The sequence below is a fragment of the Melospiza georgiana genome, chromosome Z, assembly GCF_028018845.1.
Source record: "Melospiza georgiana isolate bMelGeo1 chromosome Z, bMelGeo1.pri, whole genome shotgun sequence".
NCBI classification, from domain to species: Eukaryota; Metazoa; Chordata; class Aves; order Passeriformes; family Passerellidae; genus Melospiza; species Melospiza georgiana.
Genome location: NC_080465.1, coordinates 21,484,000 through 21,504,801, shown reverse-complemented (window position 1 = coordinate 21,504,801; position 20,802 = coordinate 21,484,000). Strand labels below are relative to the sequence as shown.

Here is a 20,802-nt window from a genome sequence, read left to right as displayed (position 1 = left end):
ATTTCTTATTTTTGTCCTACTTGTTGATATAGCCCTGATTTTTCATAGTATTTGAGAGTTCATGTATTGTCAGTTGTAATTACAAACCTCTCTGGTTCTCTTTTCTAGGTGTATAAAGACATTTGAAGTGGAATTCTCATCAGATGGAAAAGTGTACCAGCGGATTAATACCAAAGACACAATATTCACTCTCTGGGTCTACAGTCCAGGTATGGCAAGAATACTCACATTAGGTAATCTGTCATGTGATATTGCCATAATGAGTTTGTGAGCCATTGTTTAGTAACTACTGAAGGTAGGTAACTTGCAAGTAACACACAGTCCCTCACAGATAAGAGCGCATCCCCTCCTTTAGGATTGTATTCTCAGTAAGAGACTTATTTTCAAGGACAAACAGAGATCAACAAGTAGTCATGAGGACATTATTAGTGATATGTCATGGGTAATTCCTTATCACAAAAGCCAGTCACTGAGCTGCAGGCCTGGCAAGGTCCCTGAGAAGTTAAGTAACAATTTGTAGCTGATGTAAAAATATGCAAAATTATAACAAAGCACCCCACAAAAACCCATGACCAGACCTTGCAATAGAAGTTTACTCAGATGAAACATCCAAGTAAAGGAAGATACTGATGTTTTATTTGGGTGTTTTTTTGTTTATCTGTAGGTGGAGGGTGGTGGTTGTTGGTTTTTTGTTTGTTTTTTTTTTTCTTTTTTAAGCAAATGCTGTCTAGTCTGCAACATGACCATCCAACAAATATTGATGATAAGCACTGATGAGAGCTGAGTGAACCACAGACAAACCTTGCCTTATAGTGATACTATTAAAAAGCAGTTGAGAGATGTTTTTACCAGAAACAAGGGCTTATCTTACCCTGAGAAAGCCTTAACATCAGCAGTGATGGCATAATAAAAGTTCAGAGCTATTTATGCAATGTTAGCAAGCAAAGACTTTAAATCTTGGCTATGACAAATCTCTGAAGTTATTATTCATTATTATACTATAATATTATATACCAGTTTTAATAGTTTGTTTCAAAACAAACAGCAACAAAAAAGACTAATTGAAAAAATATCATGTCTCAGTTAGTCCTTATTGCTAGGAACTTCCTCCTCACCCATTATTTCTGGCATTCTTTTTTTCCTAAAATTAAAACACTAAAACATATATAAAAATCAATTAATTAGATAAAATACCCCCAAATTTATATTACTTGTGTGTTCAAAGATTCTGCTGGGGAAAGCTGTATTCTTTGAACTGGATCGAGGATAAAAAGCAGCAAAACAGAAGATCAGTTCACATACCTTTAAAGTAAGTGGTGCTGCTTCCTGAGTAGAGCAGAGGGTTTTCAGTCAGCCGGTGTGTTTCTTGTTCTTCTTCTTTTTTGAAACTGTCCCCACATAACCTGTTCCAAAGGCAAAATTCAGGCAGAAAAGTAAGTTGGAAAAAAAGGAAATTAGTAATTGTGTGTTGCAGATGTCACAGCCTTCTTCCAAAGGAGCTGCTGGGATAGCAGTGCTGTAGCTGTACTTGCTAATCCAAGTAAGTAGAGAGGACTTCCTTGGTGAAACAAGATAAAAAAGTCAGTACTTGGCCACAAGGAATTTGTTATCATTTTTAATCAGACAGAAACAGACACACTTACGTAGGATGCAGAACTGATTTCCCCAGCCTGTTCCACGAACTTACATTTTACAGGAGTAGTGCCTGCTTCACATCCTCCCAGTCCCACAGGTGCCAGCGTTTCCCAGTGACCATTTCTAACCTTTTCATTTGCAGGAAGCTCAGTCTCCGGCTTTTACAGAGTGCGTGCCGTTGACTACTGGGGGAAGGCAGGCCTGCCCTCTCTTCCCGTGGGGTACATTGAAGCTTTCAAGTGATGCTGAAGAGTGGTGCCTGGCTTGGTGTCAGAGTGGTGTATGTTCCTTGCTAATGACAACTTCCCAGAAAAATAAACTCCTCCCAGGCTGAGGAGGGTGTATGGTAACGACCTGATGAAGTTAGGAACGCAAGTTAGAAGCAACTGCCCCTGTTAACTCTTCACAGCACAAAAGACAGCATTATCAAACAGCTACAACTGCAACTGGTAAGAGGCTACCGTAGGACAGGGATTCCGCCTGGATAACTAGGAATTATGGGAATACACATTTATTATTCCCCCCTTTTTCACTTTTTAACAGCCAGGGCAAGCTAAGATTTTTAGAGGTCACAAACTGTAGCAGGAACAGAACCCTGGCTTCACTGTGTGGGTGAGGATGGTAGCAAAGGCACATGGAGGACCTGTCTGAGAGTGAACTGGCTGCCTGAGCTGCTAGCCAGTCTTGACTTAATGGTTTGATGGAAAAGTGCACAGTGACAAGACACATTCAGAACATGAAGTAAAGGATCCCTTAGTTCCTTTGGCTGGTTAGTCACAGTGGGTTATTTCAGAATGCTTGCCACGTCTTCAGGTGTATGAGGTTTTTCACTCTCTCACAAAGGTGTTTCCACCCAGCTCTCTCTGTATTTGTGACCATTACATGGGTGCTAGAGCTGTTTCCTATAGGCAGAGGCAGGGGTATCAGCTCATTCTCAGAGGGGAGAAGGCACAGAAAGCCCTAGCCTCCTGCCTTTTCTCTTTTGTGCTTTTCTCCAAGTCACCTGTTTGCACTTTGGCCACCAGCTGCTGCCCGTTTGTGGTAGAGGCTCTGAGCCTGAAAGTCCCTCTTTCTCTCCATTGCTGTCACCTAGCCTGGTGTCCTTCAGCCCTTACAGCTAACACCTCCCCTCAGTAAGTGGTCACTCAGCTCTGCATAGCCAGGAGAAAGCTGAAACACTAGTTAGAGCCTTTGTGTCTTCGTATGACGGGACAGCACACACTTGAATGTAGCAGGGCTACTACTTAGGACACTTAGGAAATTAACAAAGAACAGTTTGAGCTCCCGTGCTTTGCAAAGCATGTACGTGAGCGTGTGATAGCCCAAGATCACGGGCTACAGATCACCACTGGCTGTGCTTGCAGGTGCCAAACACTTTATGTAAACAGCAAAGTTCCCTGAAATTGCAGGGGTGCTGCTTTATTCTTCTCTTTTCACAACTGGCACAGTTTGAGCTGTGCCTTTAACAGGCTTGCAGAGAGAAGGATAATGCCAGTGAAAACAGCTGGAGTGTTTTCCATAAGAGGAGTGCCTTTGTCACACAAACAAATCCCCTACTGCTCTCTTTGCTGACATCAGCCACCTCACCAACATAACAACAAAAACTGCATATTTGATGAAACATTCAGGTCTCAGAAAAAGAGAAGTGCCCAGTAGGAGAGAGCTGAACTACCTCAAATACCCTCAACTCTTACAGCACAGAAAAGAAACATGCAAAAAGTCAGTGCATGTGAAAGTGGCCTTGTATCTCCTTACTTGCTGATTATTTGTTCAAGTGCTTTTACTGAAAATTAGCTTTAAAAGACTTATTCTGTCACAGAATTCAGATGAAATATTTCTTGCCTCATTTGAGTTTTAATAAGGGGCACTTAGCGCATCCTAGTCCTCCAATTCCTTGTCTGTACAGGCAGAACAGGAAACGGCCATGGATCCTACTGAATTGAATCCTCTAAATTTAAGAAAAGTTATTGAGACATTCTACTTGCATAGAGATAGTAAAAATACATTTTAAACTTGTGATAATTGCCCCTGAGTGAAGAACCATTGTACAGAGTTAAGTAAAATCTAGCGGTTAACACATGTTGTTTTGCTAGCATGAGGTGGAACAACAAATGAAATTATTTAGAGAAATACTAAGTATAGGGTCTTGAGAGATTTTAGTGTGTCTGGAGCAGAGGAAGATGTAGGAGCTTGAGTGGACAGTTTAGTGTGTTAAGATGTCCTACCTGAGTAGCCCTTCTGCTTTAAAATTTTCCCACCCTGGCAATCAGAATATAGCAGTCTTTATCAAACCAAGGACTATGTACTAGTTACAGGTGTATTAAAAAAAAAAAAAAAAAAACGGAAAAAAAAAAAAAAGAAGAAACATAGCTGTAGTGAATAGTATTGATTTTGTTATGCAGGGATGAAAATATATAGATGTGCAAACCATGAAAAATAGAAGATTTCTTCTGAAAATCTTCTTTGCTGCTATGATATAAACTCATTCCTTTAAGAAAAGAGCATGTATTAACAAGAGAGAGAAGAGAAGCTGGTATTTCCAGGTATGAGTTTATTTCTAACAAATTATAAAAGTTTTTGAAATGGCGTTTTCTTTTTTCATCGTTTAATGTCTACAGAAAAACGCTATTTAGTACTTGAAACTTAAGATTTCTGTAACCATCTGTTGCTGACTCTGATAGTGTTTCCAAAATTGCATGTTTAACTAATCTCCTCTGTTATATGTAGTGATCAGCCCCCCATTACTGTGTGAGTTTTCAGAAGTGCCAAGTATCTATAGCACCAGGTGTGAATAGCAGGTGCTTAGTAGTTCTGTAGTATCATAACCAAAGCAAGGCTGCAGAGCGCTCATGTATGTCTTTTGCTGTTCATTAATCCAAATAAGAATATGTAACTGCAACATGGAATTATTTGCCTGTGCTTGAAACAAAAGCTTGTGAGGCTATATAACCATTTGCAACTGAAAGAACCTTTCAGCTGAGTATTTTACATTGTCTAATTGTGTATATGCTACATTTGTTACCATCTTTTGTGAGAGCAAATAAAACTGGTTATTAATCTTTCACATGAACCATGTAAAAACAAGATCTGATCATTGTGTTGTAGAAACTGCTTACAACTCTACTTTCAACTTAATCTTTAAAGTAAAGACTATTCTCAAGGACTGTCATATTTGAACTCCAGCCAGCGACCAAGTACCATGCAGCTGCTCACTGTGACTACCAGCACAAGGGGTAAAATAGCTCGACTTGGGGAAATTCCAACATTACATGTCATTGAAACATAAAAAATGTCGAGGCATAGATTGTCTCAGTTTTGTCTCATATGATTGTCTCATAGATTGTCTCAGATTGTCACAGCCCAGGGAAAACTGGTCTAACTCAAGATGGTATCATAGTCTCTGATCTCAGCATTCACAGTGTCCTTGCTGGAGGAGGTTCACTGGTGTTTGAAGGACAATATCCTTGCAGAGTCCCTCCTGCTGTTGCGCAGTCATAGTCTTTCTGCCAGCACTAAAGGACCTTCTGAGGACAAAACAACAGTCCTTTTCATGTATAAACAATTTTTTTATTTTGTCTTGTTAGTGGAAAGTTTGTGCAGGATAGAGATTATGACTTGGGACCTATACACGCACTTAAAACCCAGGAATAATAGATTGCTTTTCATCAACCAGCTCAAACAGCGGACAGATGTCTGCCTGTAGATGTACCTGAGGTGTTTCATGTTGAACTCAACAGAATTTCAAGAGTACTGTAAGTCTCTTCACATTTCCTGCAGTTATTAGAGACAAATGGATATGATGTAGCTCCCATCTGTTCATTAACTTACCACATCATACATTGAGGACTTGCTTGTGGTCCTGATGGAGACATACTCCCCCCTAAGTACAATTATTGGGGCACGTGAACTCAACCATGGTGTATTCAACCAGAATCACCTCTATATTTCTGTGATCCTGCAGGCTTTGCCTCGTGTGGCTAAAGAGGAATTGCACTACCTATCTTGTCTGGACAGACTACACCAAGCAGATGCACTGGGTCCTGCATATTGTTTGTATCTTGTTGCTACAACTCTCATCTGCTCTGGTCATACAATTAGTATAACCATAGACATTAAAAAATCCCACTTCTCTAAGACTGGTAGTGTTGGTCTGACAGTTTTGGCCAAAGGCCATGCTTCTTCAGCTAAGGGTTAGTGCTGTCTAATCAGTTGTTATACAAGTCCTAAGGTCACAGATTCCACTCCAATACTTCCTGCTGGGAGAAAGGTGGAAGTGGAGAACATTCAATCAATGCACTGACCTTGCACTTAGTCCAGCAGAAAAGGCTGATATTTTTTCAACACTGAGTAGTTCTCTGTCTGTATGGGGTTTTGTTAGCTAGTGCTCCTGCTAGTGCTCCTCTGTTTCTGTCCTTAGCCTTAGGTGGTAGCTCCCAATCTTGTTCTCTGTCAGGGTAACTTTCCCTAGACCTGAGGAGCAAGGACATGTTTGTTCAAGCGGGTTGAGAGCCTTACGAGTATTGCCAGGAAATCCTGGGAAATACAAGTTTGAGAGACTTCACTGCATCCCTGGGATAATGTCTGTGGTCCTGGAGAGTGTCTCTACTTTCCATACTCTTTCTGGTTACTGTGGATAAGATTGTGCAAGCATCTTGCAGCTGTTTAACACTGTAGTGCTCTGAGGGTCTTCAGTCAATATCAGCCTTGTTCCACACACCTTTTTGAAGCCTCAGGGGCAGGGGCTGTTCAGCTTGGTCTTACCTCAGTGCTTGGTAATTATAACTTGTAAAAATTTGTGTAGTTGATAAACTGCAGGATACTGGGGTGTTCTAGACTGGATTTTTATTATTAGGAAACACAAGGTGAATGTGGTTTTACTAAAAGCAGTGGAAAATGCATGTCAATGACACTGACTCAGGTTACCCTTTTTCTACGTGGAGATTTCCAGGTGCTCTTCTTTGGCTTTCTCTATCTGTGAAATTCTTTGCCATAAACCCAGTCCATGCTATATCTTTCAGTTCTATACCTTTCAGATACTGAAAATTGGATAATCAAGGCAGAGAGGAGCAAATTACTGTTAATGCCATTAGAAATGCAAGCACCTGCTCATTTAAAGCATTGTCCACTGTCATTGAAAGTAGCATCTGTTTTATTGCATTTGTGGTTCTCCCCTTGGGAACTTTGCTGCAGGTAGCTCTGCCTCAGATGTGCTCTTAAGTCCTGTTTTTGGCTGGAGCTGTCTCTGTGATGTGCCTGCATACTGCCCTGTGCCTTGCTGCCCTCACTGGCTGCACTTTCTAGGTGAATCCTAGAGTTTACCCTGTCACCATGCTGGTGTCCGACAATCAGCCCAGTCAGGGGACGTGCCCCTCTCACCATCCTTGCCCTGCCTGCCCTGTTCAGAGCTGGGGAGTGACACTGCCCCACCTGTGCTGGGAGCACCCTTGCTGCTGTCTCACTGCTCCTCAGTGAGCATCCTCAGTGCTTCTGCTCCCCAACAGACAGGACAACAGGCAATAAAAACCAGTTTCAGACGTGCCTTTTTTTCCAAAACATTTATTGACAAATGCCACATTAGGTATTCCCTTGAAAATTCAAATATCACTATTATATTGCACACTGTTTAAAGATCCCCCAATATTTTCATGTGTTTTTCAGGAAAAACACACTATTCCATACTATGATTTTTTAAAATTATTAGTTGAGTGGCAACTTCAAGACCAAGAGGTCTGGTTTCTGTGCTTAAGGATAGGATCAGAAGCGTACTTTTAGCAGGCCCCTGGAAAGAAAGAAAAGTAAACTTTAGTCTGTGTAAGTAAATTTGCAAAGGGCTTTAATAGCCATTAAATCTCCACTGAAACTGTAACTACAACCCTCCTGGGGTACTTCTGAATCACAGTACAAGACTAGGAGGCAGGGTACAAAAGTTTGCATTTCTCTCTGTCTATTGGCACAGACACAGGCAGCCTTTCCTAGCTAGCCATGGGCTTTTAGCTTTCCTGAGGACCAATCCATGACCCTGCAAACCAGCTGCCTTCCCTCTGCTACAGGGAGCAGTACAGAGCGCTGTGGGGCAGGGATGCCCAGGCCATGGCCTTGGGTGATGCCAGTACCTGCTCTGTAGTGGAGGACTGGCTGACACAACAATGTGCTGTTCAGGAGGTTTTAGCTGCCATTCCTTGTGCCACAGTGCAGAGCACATGTGCTATGTGGCTTGGTAAAGGGTCAACTTCCAGGCCAGGTAGGTGAGGTTGTGAAGAGTGTGAGTGCTCAACGGCCAGCAAAGAAGAATTTCTGCCTTCTGCAGAGCCCTAAAAATGTGTCCGCCTATTTCATGGGCAGCATTTGAACTAGAAGATCAATTCCTGTACCTCCAGAAAAATGTTCCCAAAATGGGCTTTAAACATGGTCTGTTTACATGTATGTGGAGCAGCTGCTGACTCCCACTGCCAGCTGACGCAGTCAGAAATGCTGCTCAGAGCCCCTCATCCCTGCTACTCAGACCACACAGGACACAAGTCATGATGGAACTGAGGGCGAGAATGGTCCTTCCTGGAGGCACCTTTTCATCTTTTCCTGGAGGACACTGCATGGACCCATGGTAAGATGCTATTATGCAAGTGGCCAGGACAAGGATTTCCAGGTGCAGAAACCCCGGCTTGTTGCATCCATTCCTGTACTGTCTACTACAGTAACAAGGCTGATCTTCATCTGGTAGTGTACCAGGTTCAACACACAGGATTCCGGTAAGTAGCAATCTTAAGGCAATCTTGTTCTTTTATGGATTTCCCTTTGTAGCTCTTTTCCTACTAGATCTAACATGAGGAAAAGGTTACTAAAAAAGAACAGCTGTGTTTGCTGTAGTTCTGTCACATTAACAGAAAATGCAATCACGTGTGCAACTCAGTGAGTTTGCTAATTAGGCTGAAGTACCTGACTGGAGCACAGGCTGGAACTGGCCAGACATGCAGATTTCCTCCTGCTTTTGGCGCACAATGCGCTGGATGGCTGGGGGGAGGCCACGGGGGTTGCGCGAGAAGATCAGGGAGTAGCCATCGTCACAGGAGCCGTCCTCCTTCAGGCTGCGGCAGGCATAGGTGATGGCATAGTTATCATAGTCAGTGTCAATCACCCAGTAGTTGTCCCCTGAAACAACACACAGCTTTGTCACAGTGGGCACAACAGAGCAGAGGTGGATCCTTCAGCAGGGAGGTGGCAAACTCGTGTTAGGGATAGCTTTCCAAAGGATCTATAATCACGTCACACATCCAGCTTATCTCCACGCCATGAGGGGAAGAACTGGGACAAGCACAGGGCATCTTGAGACCATGATTTTCCCCACGATGCTTGGTGCATTTTCACCTTTTGTTTCTTAGGCTAAAGGTATTAGGAGGACTAGGATTTTCTAGGTTTTCAATGAAAACATACCTCTTTATGTTGCTTGATCAAGCATGGTGGAAGGAAGGACATACATTTCCTATGCAGGAGGCCTCAGTAAAACATTCCTCCTGTTTCCTAGCCTTTCTCTACTTAGTTCTTTTCGGTGTGGCTTATCTGCCAGTACTAAGGTAATGTACTTCTTTCTTACACCTTAGAAGTCCTCCCCAACTTCCACAGCTGAGGAACTGCAGCTGTGGGAGGCTTGGGCATGAAAGATGGACTTTGAAGGGCATGTAACGTTCAGCATGAGCGGTTTTAAAGGTACACTTGAGTTAACAGCTCCATTTCTTTGAGTCCAGCTGTGTCTCTCTGAAATGAGTCCTGGGGGTTGCTGGGGTGCAGCTGTGGGTCTACGTGTCTCCTCTGTTTAGCTATGGGGAGTACAGGGGCAACTGACCTCAGCACTTCCAAAATGCCCACAGTGGGCCCCAGGAAGAATGGCTTCCCTAGGTTGAACACCACAATTGGCTGTACAGAACCCATTGTGTGTGGCCCAAAGCCTGTAAGCCTCCTTGTTAACATATATAGTGTATGAGAAGGATGTGTGGGGAGCCTCTGGATGCTGCCCGTTCTGTGGAGATAAAATGCACTGCTTGGATAAAGCATGCTCTCCCTAAAAGGATGTTTCAGGGGAGCTTGGAGCAATCCCAGCTGAACTGTTTTTCCTGCTTATATGTGGAAATGCACATCTGGACAGCTGTAATTGACAAAATCCTCAGCAACTGAAAAGTGTCAGGGGGCTGGAGAATTTAACTTACCACCACTGGAGAGGTAGCTGGCCAGTCCCTGGTAGGTCATATACATTTTTGCTGGAGTGGTTGGGTCAGGTACTGTGTACTGAGCAGCCATGTCAGCGCAGATCACCCAGAAACTGCAACGAGATCCATAACATTCAAGATAAAACCTGGCAGCATGAGAACTTCAAATGGGTGTCCTCTCAGGGCTTGGGTACAAGTCCCTCAGGCATGGGGCATGGCCTTTCTAAATGCAAAGTCACTAATTAATGTCATTAAGTGATGAAAATCTGTGACACCCCCCAAACACACATCAATCCACAGCCAGTGATTGCTGCTGCCCTCTGGTCCCCAGCTGCTGTAAGGCTATGCTGTGGCTGGAGCAGTATCCTCCTTCAGTTCAGTAAGATTTTTGCCACCCATTTCTGTACAAGCAGACAGACACCAAGCACAATAATGAACGTTGTTTCTTGGCTTCCTGCTAGCAGTCTGCAGGGTGAGCTCACCTGCATTTGGGATCTTTTGGGCTCAGTAGATGTGCCCCAGGAAGAGGCAGGGACTTGGCTCTGCCCTGTCTATCCCTTCCTGGCAGTATGGGCACAGGAATGTCTGTTACAAGCACAGTAATAGTTACAGCTCCTCTGCCAAGCTGGTGAAAAGCTGTCACAGAGCCTTTGAGAACCCTGTGGGTGTCCATTGTTACAATGCCCTTCTCTGTTTGGTATCTCTTTGCTTTGAATGCCATCCGCATTTCAACATTCTTTGTCAAGCATTACCTGGATTAGTGAAACAGTGGAAGGGTCTTCGTTCCCTTCCTTGCTCAGGCTGGGCTTTCTCTTATCCTACCTTTACAGAAATAAAATTTGCAGCAGCCTTGAGACCCCATTTGTTTTTTGAAGAGTCCTTTCATGCATCTTCCCCCTTGCACAGTATGGCATGCCTGCAAAACCTCATTTGCCCATTCCCAAAATATCTTGGAGCGCTGCACTGTTAAGATGTACAAGGTTCATAGCCACCTGCTAGTGCTAGCATATTGGAAGCCACAGATTTTCTCTTTTGCACTCAGAAAGCTATTTAATCTCTTTACATGCCGTAATTCCTTGTAGTAATCATGACCAACAGGCAAAACTCTAAGCTTCCTGCCATCTGTCCATTCAGGCATTGCAATTACATTTAAGAGTTAACCACAAGTTTTTCTCAGAAATCTTGCATCTTGACAGCCTTCATTAGGTCCTTTACTTGATTGCAATTTATTTATCTAACCATTCCATCAATCAAGATTTGACTTAATAATTAACTTTATGCAGTAGTTTTGTGACAGGCTGTGAACAATCTCAAAAGTGTCTAACCTCTATCTTCTAATCTGATACTTTAGCTAAACTTCCCATTTTGATGATGAAAACTCAGCCATGTTGTGTGCTCAGGGTTGATCATCATCCATGTTCCCCTCATCCAGTGCCTCATGCCAGCAGCTAGAGTTGAAAGTCAGGAGAGCTCACCCAAAAAGCTTCACTCGGCCTTTGGAGGACGCCGTCATTGTGCCGTCTTCCTCCACAGTGTATTCAGCAGAGATGTTGTCCTGAAGGAAAAGGCCTTCTGGATCCTTCTTGGCCAGGGCATACCATTTCCCTGCATACTGTCATGAAAGTGCATTAATATCTGCAATAGCCACCATGGCAAGATTAGCACAAAAACAATTTTGTGAATCAAAGTGCCTTTCTAACTCCCCACTGCATGATAAAAGCCAGTCTGAGTCAGGAGGGAATGTAGCACACAGATGCTGCCGTGCTGCCTGATGAACCCTTGCCTCTGTGCCAGAAGAAGTGGGTCTGGCAGCTCTGCACTGCTCTGTGTGTGTAGTCCTTGTGAAGTGAGACATTCCTGTCACAGTGACCCCACACCAAAAGCATCTCCCATCCGAACACATCTTCTGAGAGTCAGACTGGTTCTTCCCTGTTCAAGCCCCTTCTCTTCCATGGAATACCATACCAAGTTCAACAATATCAAATTGCAGGTACAAGGACTGTAGCAAGCTGGCAAGAGACAACCTCTGTGGCTGCCACGGGCCACAGTTGATCTCTGATGGGGAAAAGGGCCTACCCAGCAAAGCAGAAAATGATTACTATATGCTCAGAACATGGAGAGGGTGTTTTGGGGAGAGTAATGGCAGAGACAAATGGACTCAGATTAAGAGAAAGAATATGTTCATGCAAAAAATGGGTCCTGAAAATGTATAAGAAGTATCTAGTTAAAAGAAAACAAGATCTTAACAGGTGACTGACAGAGAGGGAGACCCTTAAAAGTTAACATTATCAGTAGAAATGCTGAGAAGAGCAGGAGCTGGCTAGGTGTTAAAACTGATTCTGCAGTGAAGCTAATGACATCTGTTAGGCAAGTTATGTGCTTAAGCCTGCAAGGCCGTGATTCCTAATACAGGAGCCCGAGCAAAAACTTTGACTTTTTAAACTGGGATATTCCCAAAGCTCTCCCTGGACATGATTTGTTACCAAAGCAAAGCCAATCTTGTATAGACAAAGGGCTTGCCACATCCCAGATGCCCCTACAGCTGTGGTGTTTGCTGACCATTAATTAACATAGGTACTGACACATGTCTGGACTTTTCCAACAGCAGATTAGCCATCATTTTCTCCTCAGAAGCACAAATGATGTGTTTAAACAGGAGTCACTGCTCAGCATAGCAGACTAGGTAAGATTTCCATTTGCTGTGACTCCCAAGAATGACTAATGATGGGTGCAAGTACCCTAGGGCTTGTGCTCGAGCTTCCTCTCTGATGTAGATCTAAATTGTTCCTTTCACGGAACTGCCTGAAGCTCAAAATTGTGCCAAGTTAACAGAATATAAGTTCTAGTAACATCCCTAGCTTTCAAGGCCAGTTTTACTGTAGTGTTCAGAAGGTTAAACAGTACTGAGATAACTACAGGAACAGCATTGGCAACACGGAATATGAAAGAAGTTAGCTTTTTGGTGAAGAACCCCTTTAGATGAACAAAGCTTATAATCTGGAAAAGCAGTGTATATGTAAAGCTTCTGCACATGTACTATGAAGTAACCATAATTACCCTTTTTGGATCAAAATTGTCTTTCACAGAGAAAGAATCCACTGCACAGGTCTGAGCTAGGCTATATTCAACAGTGTAGAAGACCGAGGCCAGGAAAACATACTGTGCATATTTCATTCTGCAAGACAAAAGCAAACATGGGGGTTTATTTCATGCAGTAGATGGAGGTAGATAGTGCTACAGATGCATTTCCACCATTTAAGACTAGTTTTTTTCCATACTACTATCCATTGATACTGACAACCAGCTCTTCCATTCATACCGAGTAATTGTGGTGCCTAAATTCAGCCAAAACTGAACATTGATGGCAATTACTTTGGAGAAGTATTTTGCTTGCCAGAAGTAGTAATGCAATTCATTGTATTTTTGCATTATAAATCAAGCCAGACTATGGATAAGGTCAGTAAGATTTGGTAAAAAATTGAAATGTTTTGAATTTTGTTTTCACAGCAAGAAAAATGTTCTGATGAGCTCTGGTAAAGCACTGTACATTGTAAAGATGTTGTTTCTAATTATTTCACAGTGAGTGTCCACTTTGCTTTCAAGCCAGCAAAGCCATGTTCTTTATCTCCAGTTCTGCTCACCAAAACAGGCCTCTCCTGGGTGCCCACACTAATGGCATAACACACCTTGGTATTGGCTGCCCTCTGACCATTCCTTCAACAAACATGACAAATAATATTAATTTTCTAGAGGCTTGATCTGTCATTGCACCACAACCACTAGGTGATCATGGCTGTTTTTCTCCTGGGGTATCCCACCTCATCCATATGCTAGCATATTTGTTTCTCAGACTTCAGAAAGAGAGAACCTTCATTACACATTCTTGCAGAGTATTTGACACTGAATACCTGTCCTAATGCCAAGATAAAACAGTTATCTAACACTTGTCAGCACCATTCAAGCTGAGCTCCCAACCCAGAGCCCAAACACCCATGCAGAAACACTAGGCTGTTCCTAGCTGCTGCCATGCAAGCTGCATTTCCCTGCTGCAAGATATGCCAGTCTCATCCACCTCTGCTGAAGAGAGACCTACCTGCCGAGTGGAGATGTTGGAGATCCTTGAGACTACTCTGCTTCAGTCTTTGGACTGCAGGTAGCAGGAGGGTTTTGTGTCAATTGCCCTCCAGCTCCCTTTAAATAAGGAATCTACAAAGTCACTAATTGGTTATTTTTGCTCGTGTGCCTGAATAAAACACTTAATCTTGGATAATCCATTATGTAAAAACCAACTGTAATCCTCACACTGGTGGGTCTGACTGCTATACTAATACAAACACAGCTTTTACATAATGGGAAAAGCTGCCCAGAAAGCTAATAAATCTCATGATTTGATTGTGCCACTGCTTTGTCTCATTGAAGTCTTTCTGTCTCTAACACATGTTAGGAGAATAAGAACAGAGCATTAATTAGAGAAACACTTGGCCGACACACATGCATCTGCATAGGCACGTGTTTTAACAGCTTGCATGGAGCAGGTACATAATTAGCTTTTCTCATACCTGCATCATCAAATTAAGGTGATCCTTTCAAGAGTAGGAAGACATTATGCATTACCTACATGGGGGAGGGGACAAAAAAGTGCAAAAATACAGTTTAGCCTTCAGGTTCATATCAGAATCTTGAGACTACTCAGTTGTCCTGTGCAGTGAAACATTTTTATGTAAATTCTTCCTAGCTAATTTTGTCAACATTTCCAGTTACAGAAATATTACAGCTCTCTCCTTCCCAAAATGTTCCTTCTAGTAGCCTCTCATGGGAATACAATACATCAGAAAAAGACAAGAAGGCAGAGATCACTAGAAGAGTACTTTTGACAGCAAACCATGCCTACCATTCTCAAGTGCCCACATAACTTCTTTAACTGCAAAGGTTGCTCCTGAATTCTTTCTCCCAGGCTCACCTGGGAGGTCTAAGACTTCAGACATTCAAGTAGGAGTTGATGGTACTAGCAGCTATTCCTCACACTGGGTGCTAAGTGCTGGGGAGCCTTGGGCATAACCACTAGGGACAACCCTATAATTCCTATGGAGTCAGCCCAGGAAGTCCTGAAGCTTTTGATTCTGATCCAACAGCCTGGACTTCTAGAGTGAGACCAAAGCCTGCTGGATGTTTTGGGCTTGCTCCAGTGACCACTTACTGCCTCTTGCCCAGGACTTCTTGAGCAGAAGTGCACAACTTTGCCCTGTAGCTTATGTGAACTCTGTTGCTTTCCAGGCAGCTTGTCTAGGGCTGCCCATTGCCTGGAAAAAGCTGTCCTTGCTTGCTGCCAGGGGCAACTTTGATTTGGCCTCTGTGCAGCTTCCATTTACACTTCAGAGGGAGGCAGTGGTACTTTGCATGTAGAGCAGTGACTGAACCTATCCTGTTCACTGTCCTCAGAGGCAGCCTGGGCAAGCCCACACAGGAATGAGCTCATGGCAACTGGGACTGCTTGGCCACTTAAAGAGTCGCATAAAAAGTAACTTCTTAAACTGCACCTCAGGGCTAGATGCCCGGTAGGTTTTAAAGGGACTGACACTGAATATAAAATACACTCTTTCACCCTGACATGGGGATTTGACAGAGAACAAACTGCAGTGTTTTCTGTAAATTAGGAGGCTTCCAAATACTTACCAGTTCATCTGTTTCCAACAAAAGAGATTAGTTTATGTCCATGTGAGACATAGGTGACACCTGAAGCCATGCTTAGATGAACCACTTAATCCCCTGGGGATTAGACACATGCTAATAATAGCTAATCACAGCACAAGATTTTGGTTGGTGAGCATAACATCTGTCACTACATTACTTGCTGTTTAGAGCAAGAAGAAAACAAAATGAAATTTACCTTAATTTCTGCAGTATTATGGCCATTTGTACTGGGCATAGGGGAAAAAAAAGGAGGAATCAAAATATTGAAACATATTCCTGAGTTTGTTGAATTTGATGTAACATGAAACAGATTTTATAAAACAAAGATGTGTTTGGCTGTCAAAGAAGATACCCAAGAGCCTGTTACAGACTTGCTCACCAAAACTGGCTGGTTTTTAGTAGAAGAGATGGCCTGACTGTTCAGTGTACTGAACTCAGCAAAGGATAGCTTTTAATGGTAGTTTTAATGACATGTAGCAAAACAGGTATGCAAATGAGATGATTAATCTTATCTTCTTCCCTATCCTGTGAAATACATCACCAGCAGTTTCAGATTTCCTGCACCTAGCAGATCCTCCTTTTGCCTTATTATTGGAATAAGCATTGGGTAAACTGCTCTGGGAATTGCTGCAATTGCACTGCAATCTCATATTTAGTAATTTGTGCTGCTAGCTCAGCAGCCGATGCCACAGGATGAGAGCTCTGAACATGCTCCTGCATCAGGCGCTAAGTTCCCTGCTGTCCAGCAGGTGATCAAATTGTGGATTTGTTTGCCAAGGCACTGGAGAACAGCAGGTGCATTCTGAGTTGCCCCTGACAGCTTCTGCAGTGGTTATTGCCCCATGACCTGTGGGAACTTCATCCTCCTGTTTTCCATTTAATTAATGCTGCTGATGCCGGGCTTTTTTTCAGGGGGGTCGCATGGCAGTGCCTGCATTGCTGAGAACACACATCCCAGTCCCAGGTTTTCCAGGGGCTGGGAGGGCAGTGGTAGTCTGCTCCACTCTTTCGTTGGGGCAGGACACAGGAGAAATAAGGCTTCCCTGCAGTGGGACACCACGTCAAGGCTGCGGACACAGAGGTTTTCAGTTTCTGTGACTTCTGCTCAGAAATGTGGACCTTTTCCAAGGAGGTGAGTGGTGCAATAAAGGTGAAGAGGAAATTGTTTGAAGTTTGTTCTTCTATGGTTCAAGGGTAAGATTTGTGGGTGTGTTATATAATTAGGTTAAAAAGGCATCATAAATCACTGCATTAGGACTTTCAAGTCAATATTCAAATACCTCACAGTTTTAAATGACAGGAACTGAGATACACATTTCCCTTCTGAAAAATGATAGTGTAATTCTTGCTGAATGTATTGACTGACAATTGGCAGAGCAGGGCCTCACATGCACCTGTGCACACAACACATCTCAGAAAAAGGCACACACTTTTCACTCTGTTTATAAGTGAAACAGGGGGGCTGCTCAAAACAAGAGAAGTCAAGAAGCCTCACCTTCTCTGCCATGATGGGCAGTCAGCCTGGAGGGAATGGTTTTCTCAGAGCCTTGACAAGAGCCTGCAAGAAAAATTAAGTTCCAGACTCTCTTGCTGCCATATCTCCTTTCATATCTTGCTGCCTTGGTAGAACAGGGTGAATGCAGAGCTGGCTAAAATCTCTCCTTCGTGGATTTTAAAAAAAATCTCCTGCGTGGATTTTACCATGCCGTGATCTGCTGGCCAAAGAAGCAATTTAAGGTTTTGTGCCATCTGCTGGTTTCTGCACAACTGTGCAGATGGTGGTTGCAGCTTGATCAGTGAGCTGCCGGATTTCCTCCCAAGCCGTGGCAGTTCCCCAAATGGCCTGCTGCTAATCTCCACCAAAAGACAGCTCAGGCCTAAGGCAACCTCATGAAAAAGAGTCTATTTGGGGCCCTCAGATAAAAATATGAACTTTTTGTTTGTAATTTTCTAGTACTTACTATGAGGCATACTGTTGACATATCTCTATACCTATCTAATATTTACTACTGCTGAACTGATCCATTTCCAGACATTGGCAGGTTTATTCTCTTTAATTGCAGCATTTGTTTAAAGATACAATGTTTGCCTTTTTCATGCCTGGCTGCCAGGCCCTGGAGGGTAAAGACCAGCTTTTTCAGCCCAAGAGGACTGGCGAGCTTGCCATTTCATCGTGGACAAGGAGGCAGGTGTGGTCATCACAGGGAGGCATCTGCAAAGAGGAAAGGAGCTCAGTTCTCTGGAGATAAGGTCTTTACACTTGAAAAGATCTCTGATATACCTCTATGGCCTGATCCTATTCTTCTCTTGGGGGAAGGCAAGGGGAAGGCGAGAGGAAGGAGATTGTTTCCTTCAGGCAGGACTAGCCTCTCCCACATTTCAAAATGAGCTAACAGACCCGAGTTAATTTAATTCCTGGTGTTATTCCCAGGATGCCTGCCAAAAAGAAGGAGAAACAGAGGTCATGTGAATATCCCTGAAGGTATAAACCATGTGTGTAGTATTTTCTTTCCTTTTCTGTTCCTGCAACAGAAACAGTTTAACACAAAAAAAATGCAGGAATAAATCTGTAGGCTCTAACTGGTTGCAAAGCAGGATGTAACAAGAGACCACGTGTCCACATGTTTCAGACAGTAAATTCTGCCTTCAGATTATTGCATCAGATTACTTCAATGAGATATGTACAGCTCTTTCGCAGCACGCACCTCAAGGTGCGTTACAAAAGTGATACTCCTGGCACAGAGCTTGAGTAGTTATGGGTAAGCCAGGATGTCCATGCCAGCCCTGATGATGGATTTAAAAGCTAAAACCAGAAGCACAAATTACAAAAGCCAAGGAAATCTGTATGGGCATGCAGTCAAAAGCCATTGGCCGGGCACCTGGCCTTAGTGGGTGTTAGAGGACACAGTTTCCTTGTGCCACAGAAGGTGCAAGGAGGGAAAGTTTAGGTCAGAGCACCTTTCTGCACTCCAAAGGGAGGGCAGCTGTGAACACAAGGCTGATTAGTGAGGCACAGAGCAAAGAGAATAAGAAAAGGCTTTCACATACAACTGCACTTCAGATTTCTACATCTGCTTCTTCTGCAGGAGAAACGGATGGAAATATGGAGCAAGGGGAAAGAGAGGAGTTCTCTAAACTGTCAAAAATGATAGAATGACTTTTTTCAAGGAGGATTTGTTTGCTTTATGCTTTCAGCAGCTGATCTTTAAAACTGAAAGATCTCAGAGAGCCTAAGCCTTCCATGGACATGTTTTCACCACGGCACACTTCTCATCACTTGCACACAAAAAATATTTATTTTACAGACAAGCCCAGAAGTTCCAGTCAAATCTCAGAGTCCCACAGTCCCACCTCTGTAAATTTGCAACTGGAGGACTCAGCCTGAAGACCAAGCTTACATCTGCTTCAGACAGGGTGGTGGTGTTCACAGGGCTCCCAGGAAGAGATGAGAATGTTGACTTCATGTTTCAGAAGTCTTGATTTATTATTTTATGATATATATTATATTAAAACTATACTAAAAGAATAGAAGGAAGGATTTCATCAGAAGGCTAGCTAAGAATAGAAAAGGAATGATAACAAAAGCTTGTGAATGACTGAGACAGTCTGGACAGCTGGACTGCAATTGGCCATTAATTAGAAACAACCACATGAGACCAATCACAGATCCTCCTGTTGCATTCCACAGCAGCAGATAATCGTTGTTTACATTTTGCTTCTGAGGCCTCTCAGCTTCTCAGGAGAAAAAATCCTAAGGAAAGGATTTTTCATAAAACATGTCTGTGACAAGACAGAGCAACAAACTGGAAACACTGAAAATTTCAGGGCTGCCTCAAAGAGAGAGGCCTATTAAAAATACCACCACAGCAGCCGCCTCTGCCATAGTGACTGGACACTAAGCATCCCTCTGCCCACAAGAAGAGAAGGAAGAGGGGGCAGACCACAGTGTGGCCCAACATCGCCAAAATCTCTGCAGGACTCCCTGCAATCCTGTGCCTGGCAGCCTAGCATGGGGAGCCATGGCTGCTCCTGTGAGGGCCATTGAAGCTCCTGTAGGACCATTCCTGCTGCTGGTCACTGGAATGCGAGCACTTGCTTCCTCTCTGCTGCAGCCTTGTGTCTGCCAGTGCTGAAAACCTCTTTATACTGTTCTGACAGGTGCACGGATATTACACAGACTCTTCCAGCTTCTTCTTGTGATTTTTTGGTTTGAATTCTTCTTACTCATGGTGGCCATGCTTGTTCCCACCCTTCTGGTTTCACAGCTTTTTATAAACTCAGTAGCCTTTTTAAATTCCTCATTACTTGCTCTTCCATTACTCTTGAAGTTAGAGTAATTTTCTGCACTTCCTTCCTTTTCTCCTGACCATCGTGCTGTCTGTCTTTTCCTCCCAGTTGTGGCCTTGTTTCCCACAAATAATTTCTCTCATCTGTCATGCTGTCTTCTTGTTCTGCAAACTTCTGCAAATCTTTCCTTAGAGTGTCTTCTCCTTTTTTCATTGCTTCCTCATGAGACTGCATAAGCAAACTTACTTCTGGGTACATCTGAGCACATATTTTGTGTCATTTGTGTTCCTCATAAGAGTTTTCATATGTCCTACACCACTGTGCTTTCCTTAATTCCATGCCCAGATCATTTTGGGAAGAAACTTAAGAAGGAAGTATTTTGTGCACATGGCTTAGTTTGACAAGGGTTTAAAGATGATTTTAGTCCTTCATCTTCATAGTACATTTGATGAATGAAGTAATCTTCTTATTCAAGGTCCAGCGATTTGTGCTAAGAGCTTTGGATACAATCTGTCAATAGAAACACAATAAACTCATGTACACTTAGGGCAGAAATTGCCACTGCTACGGTATTGTTATATTTTTTTAACAGAGCCACCTCTCCATCAAATTAAGAATAAGATAATCTGTGCATATTTACAGCATGTAGAAGGAAGAGGAAGGCATGAAGGCACATGCAGGCTGTGGTGACTTACAGGCTCAGTAACATTTCCAGTCTTCTGGCAGAGATACATTTCCTCATAAATATCTCTCACAATAGTAACAATCAGACTTGACAAACACCAAACTGACCTGTGGGCTCTCCTGTCCCTTCTACAAGAACCTCCAGATGGAAATCCCTAATTCCTGCAATCCACCAATGTAATACAAAAAGTTGTATGCCACTTTTAAGAGAATTCTCCAAAGGAATTAATAAATTGAGGGCTGATGTTCTTTTGTCATGACAAGGTGGAGTCAACATTATTGCAAACATTTCATGCTCTGGCTACAA

The 20,802-nt window shown here is 43.1% G+C and overlaps 2 protein-coding genes across 3 annotated transcripts in view; one reads left to right on the top strand and one right to left on the bottom strand.

The window, feature by feature from the left end:
• Positions 1 to 4,716, top strand: part of IDUA (alpha-L-iduronidase) — a 45,893-nt gene extending 41,177 nt beyond the window's left edge. The window contains exons 13-14 of the mRNA XM_058043595.1: positions 109 to 209; positions 1,778 to 4,716. Coding sequence (XP_057899578.1) covers positions 109 to 209; positions 1,778 to 1,878 — 202 coding nt within the window. The 3' untranslated portion in view covers positions 1,879 to 4,716. The remainder of the gene's footprint in view (positions 1 to 108; positions 210 to 1,777) is intronic.
• A 279-nt stretch (positions 4,717 to 4,995) lies between these two features.
• LOC131096281 (purpurin) lies at positions 4,996 to 14,236 on the bottom strand. 2 transcript variants are annotated; one of them, XM_058044605.1, is made up of 6 exons: positions 13,927 to 14,232; positions 12,891 to 13,008; positions 11,309 to 11,445; positions 9,834 to 9,946; positions 8,569 to 8,781; positions 4,996 to 7,414 (listed from the first exon to the last, which is right to left on the bottom strand). In XM_058044605.1, the coding sequence occupies exons 2-6, from the start codon at positions 13,005 to 13,007 to the stop codon at positions 7,404 to 7,406; spliced, it is 591 nt and encodes a 196-aa protein (XP_057900588.1). In that variant the 5' UTR covers position 13,008; positions 13,927 to 14,232; the 3' UTR covers positions 4,996 to 7,403. The 2 variants fall into 2 exon arrangements, with proteins under 2 accessions (XP_057900588.1, XP_057900587.1); XM_058044604.1 differs by lacking the exon at positions 4,996 to 7,414 and having other exon boundaries at positions 8,555 to 8,781; positions 13,927 to 14,236.
• Between the last annotated feature and the right edge of the window lie 6,566 nt (positions 14,237 to 20,802).

What these genes read in the sequence shown, in the direction of transcription:
- LOC131096281 (XM_058044604.1), bottom strand. Translation starts at nt 13,007, where the DNA reads ATGAAATATGCACAGTATGTTTTCCTGGCCTCGGTCTTCTACACTGTT. An exon ending in GGCCGAGTGAAGCTTTTTGG is followed by an intron (nt 9,947 to 11,308) that starts GTGAGCTCTCCT and finishes ATCTCGTTGCAG; the next exon opens with TTTCTGGGTGATCTGCGCTG. An exon ending in CAGCTACCTCTCCAGTGGTG is followed by an intron (nt 8,782 to 9,833) that starts GTAAGTTAAATT and finishes GTGTTGTTTCAG; the next exon opens with GGGACAACTACTGGGTGATT.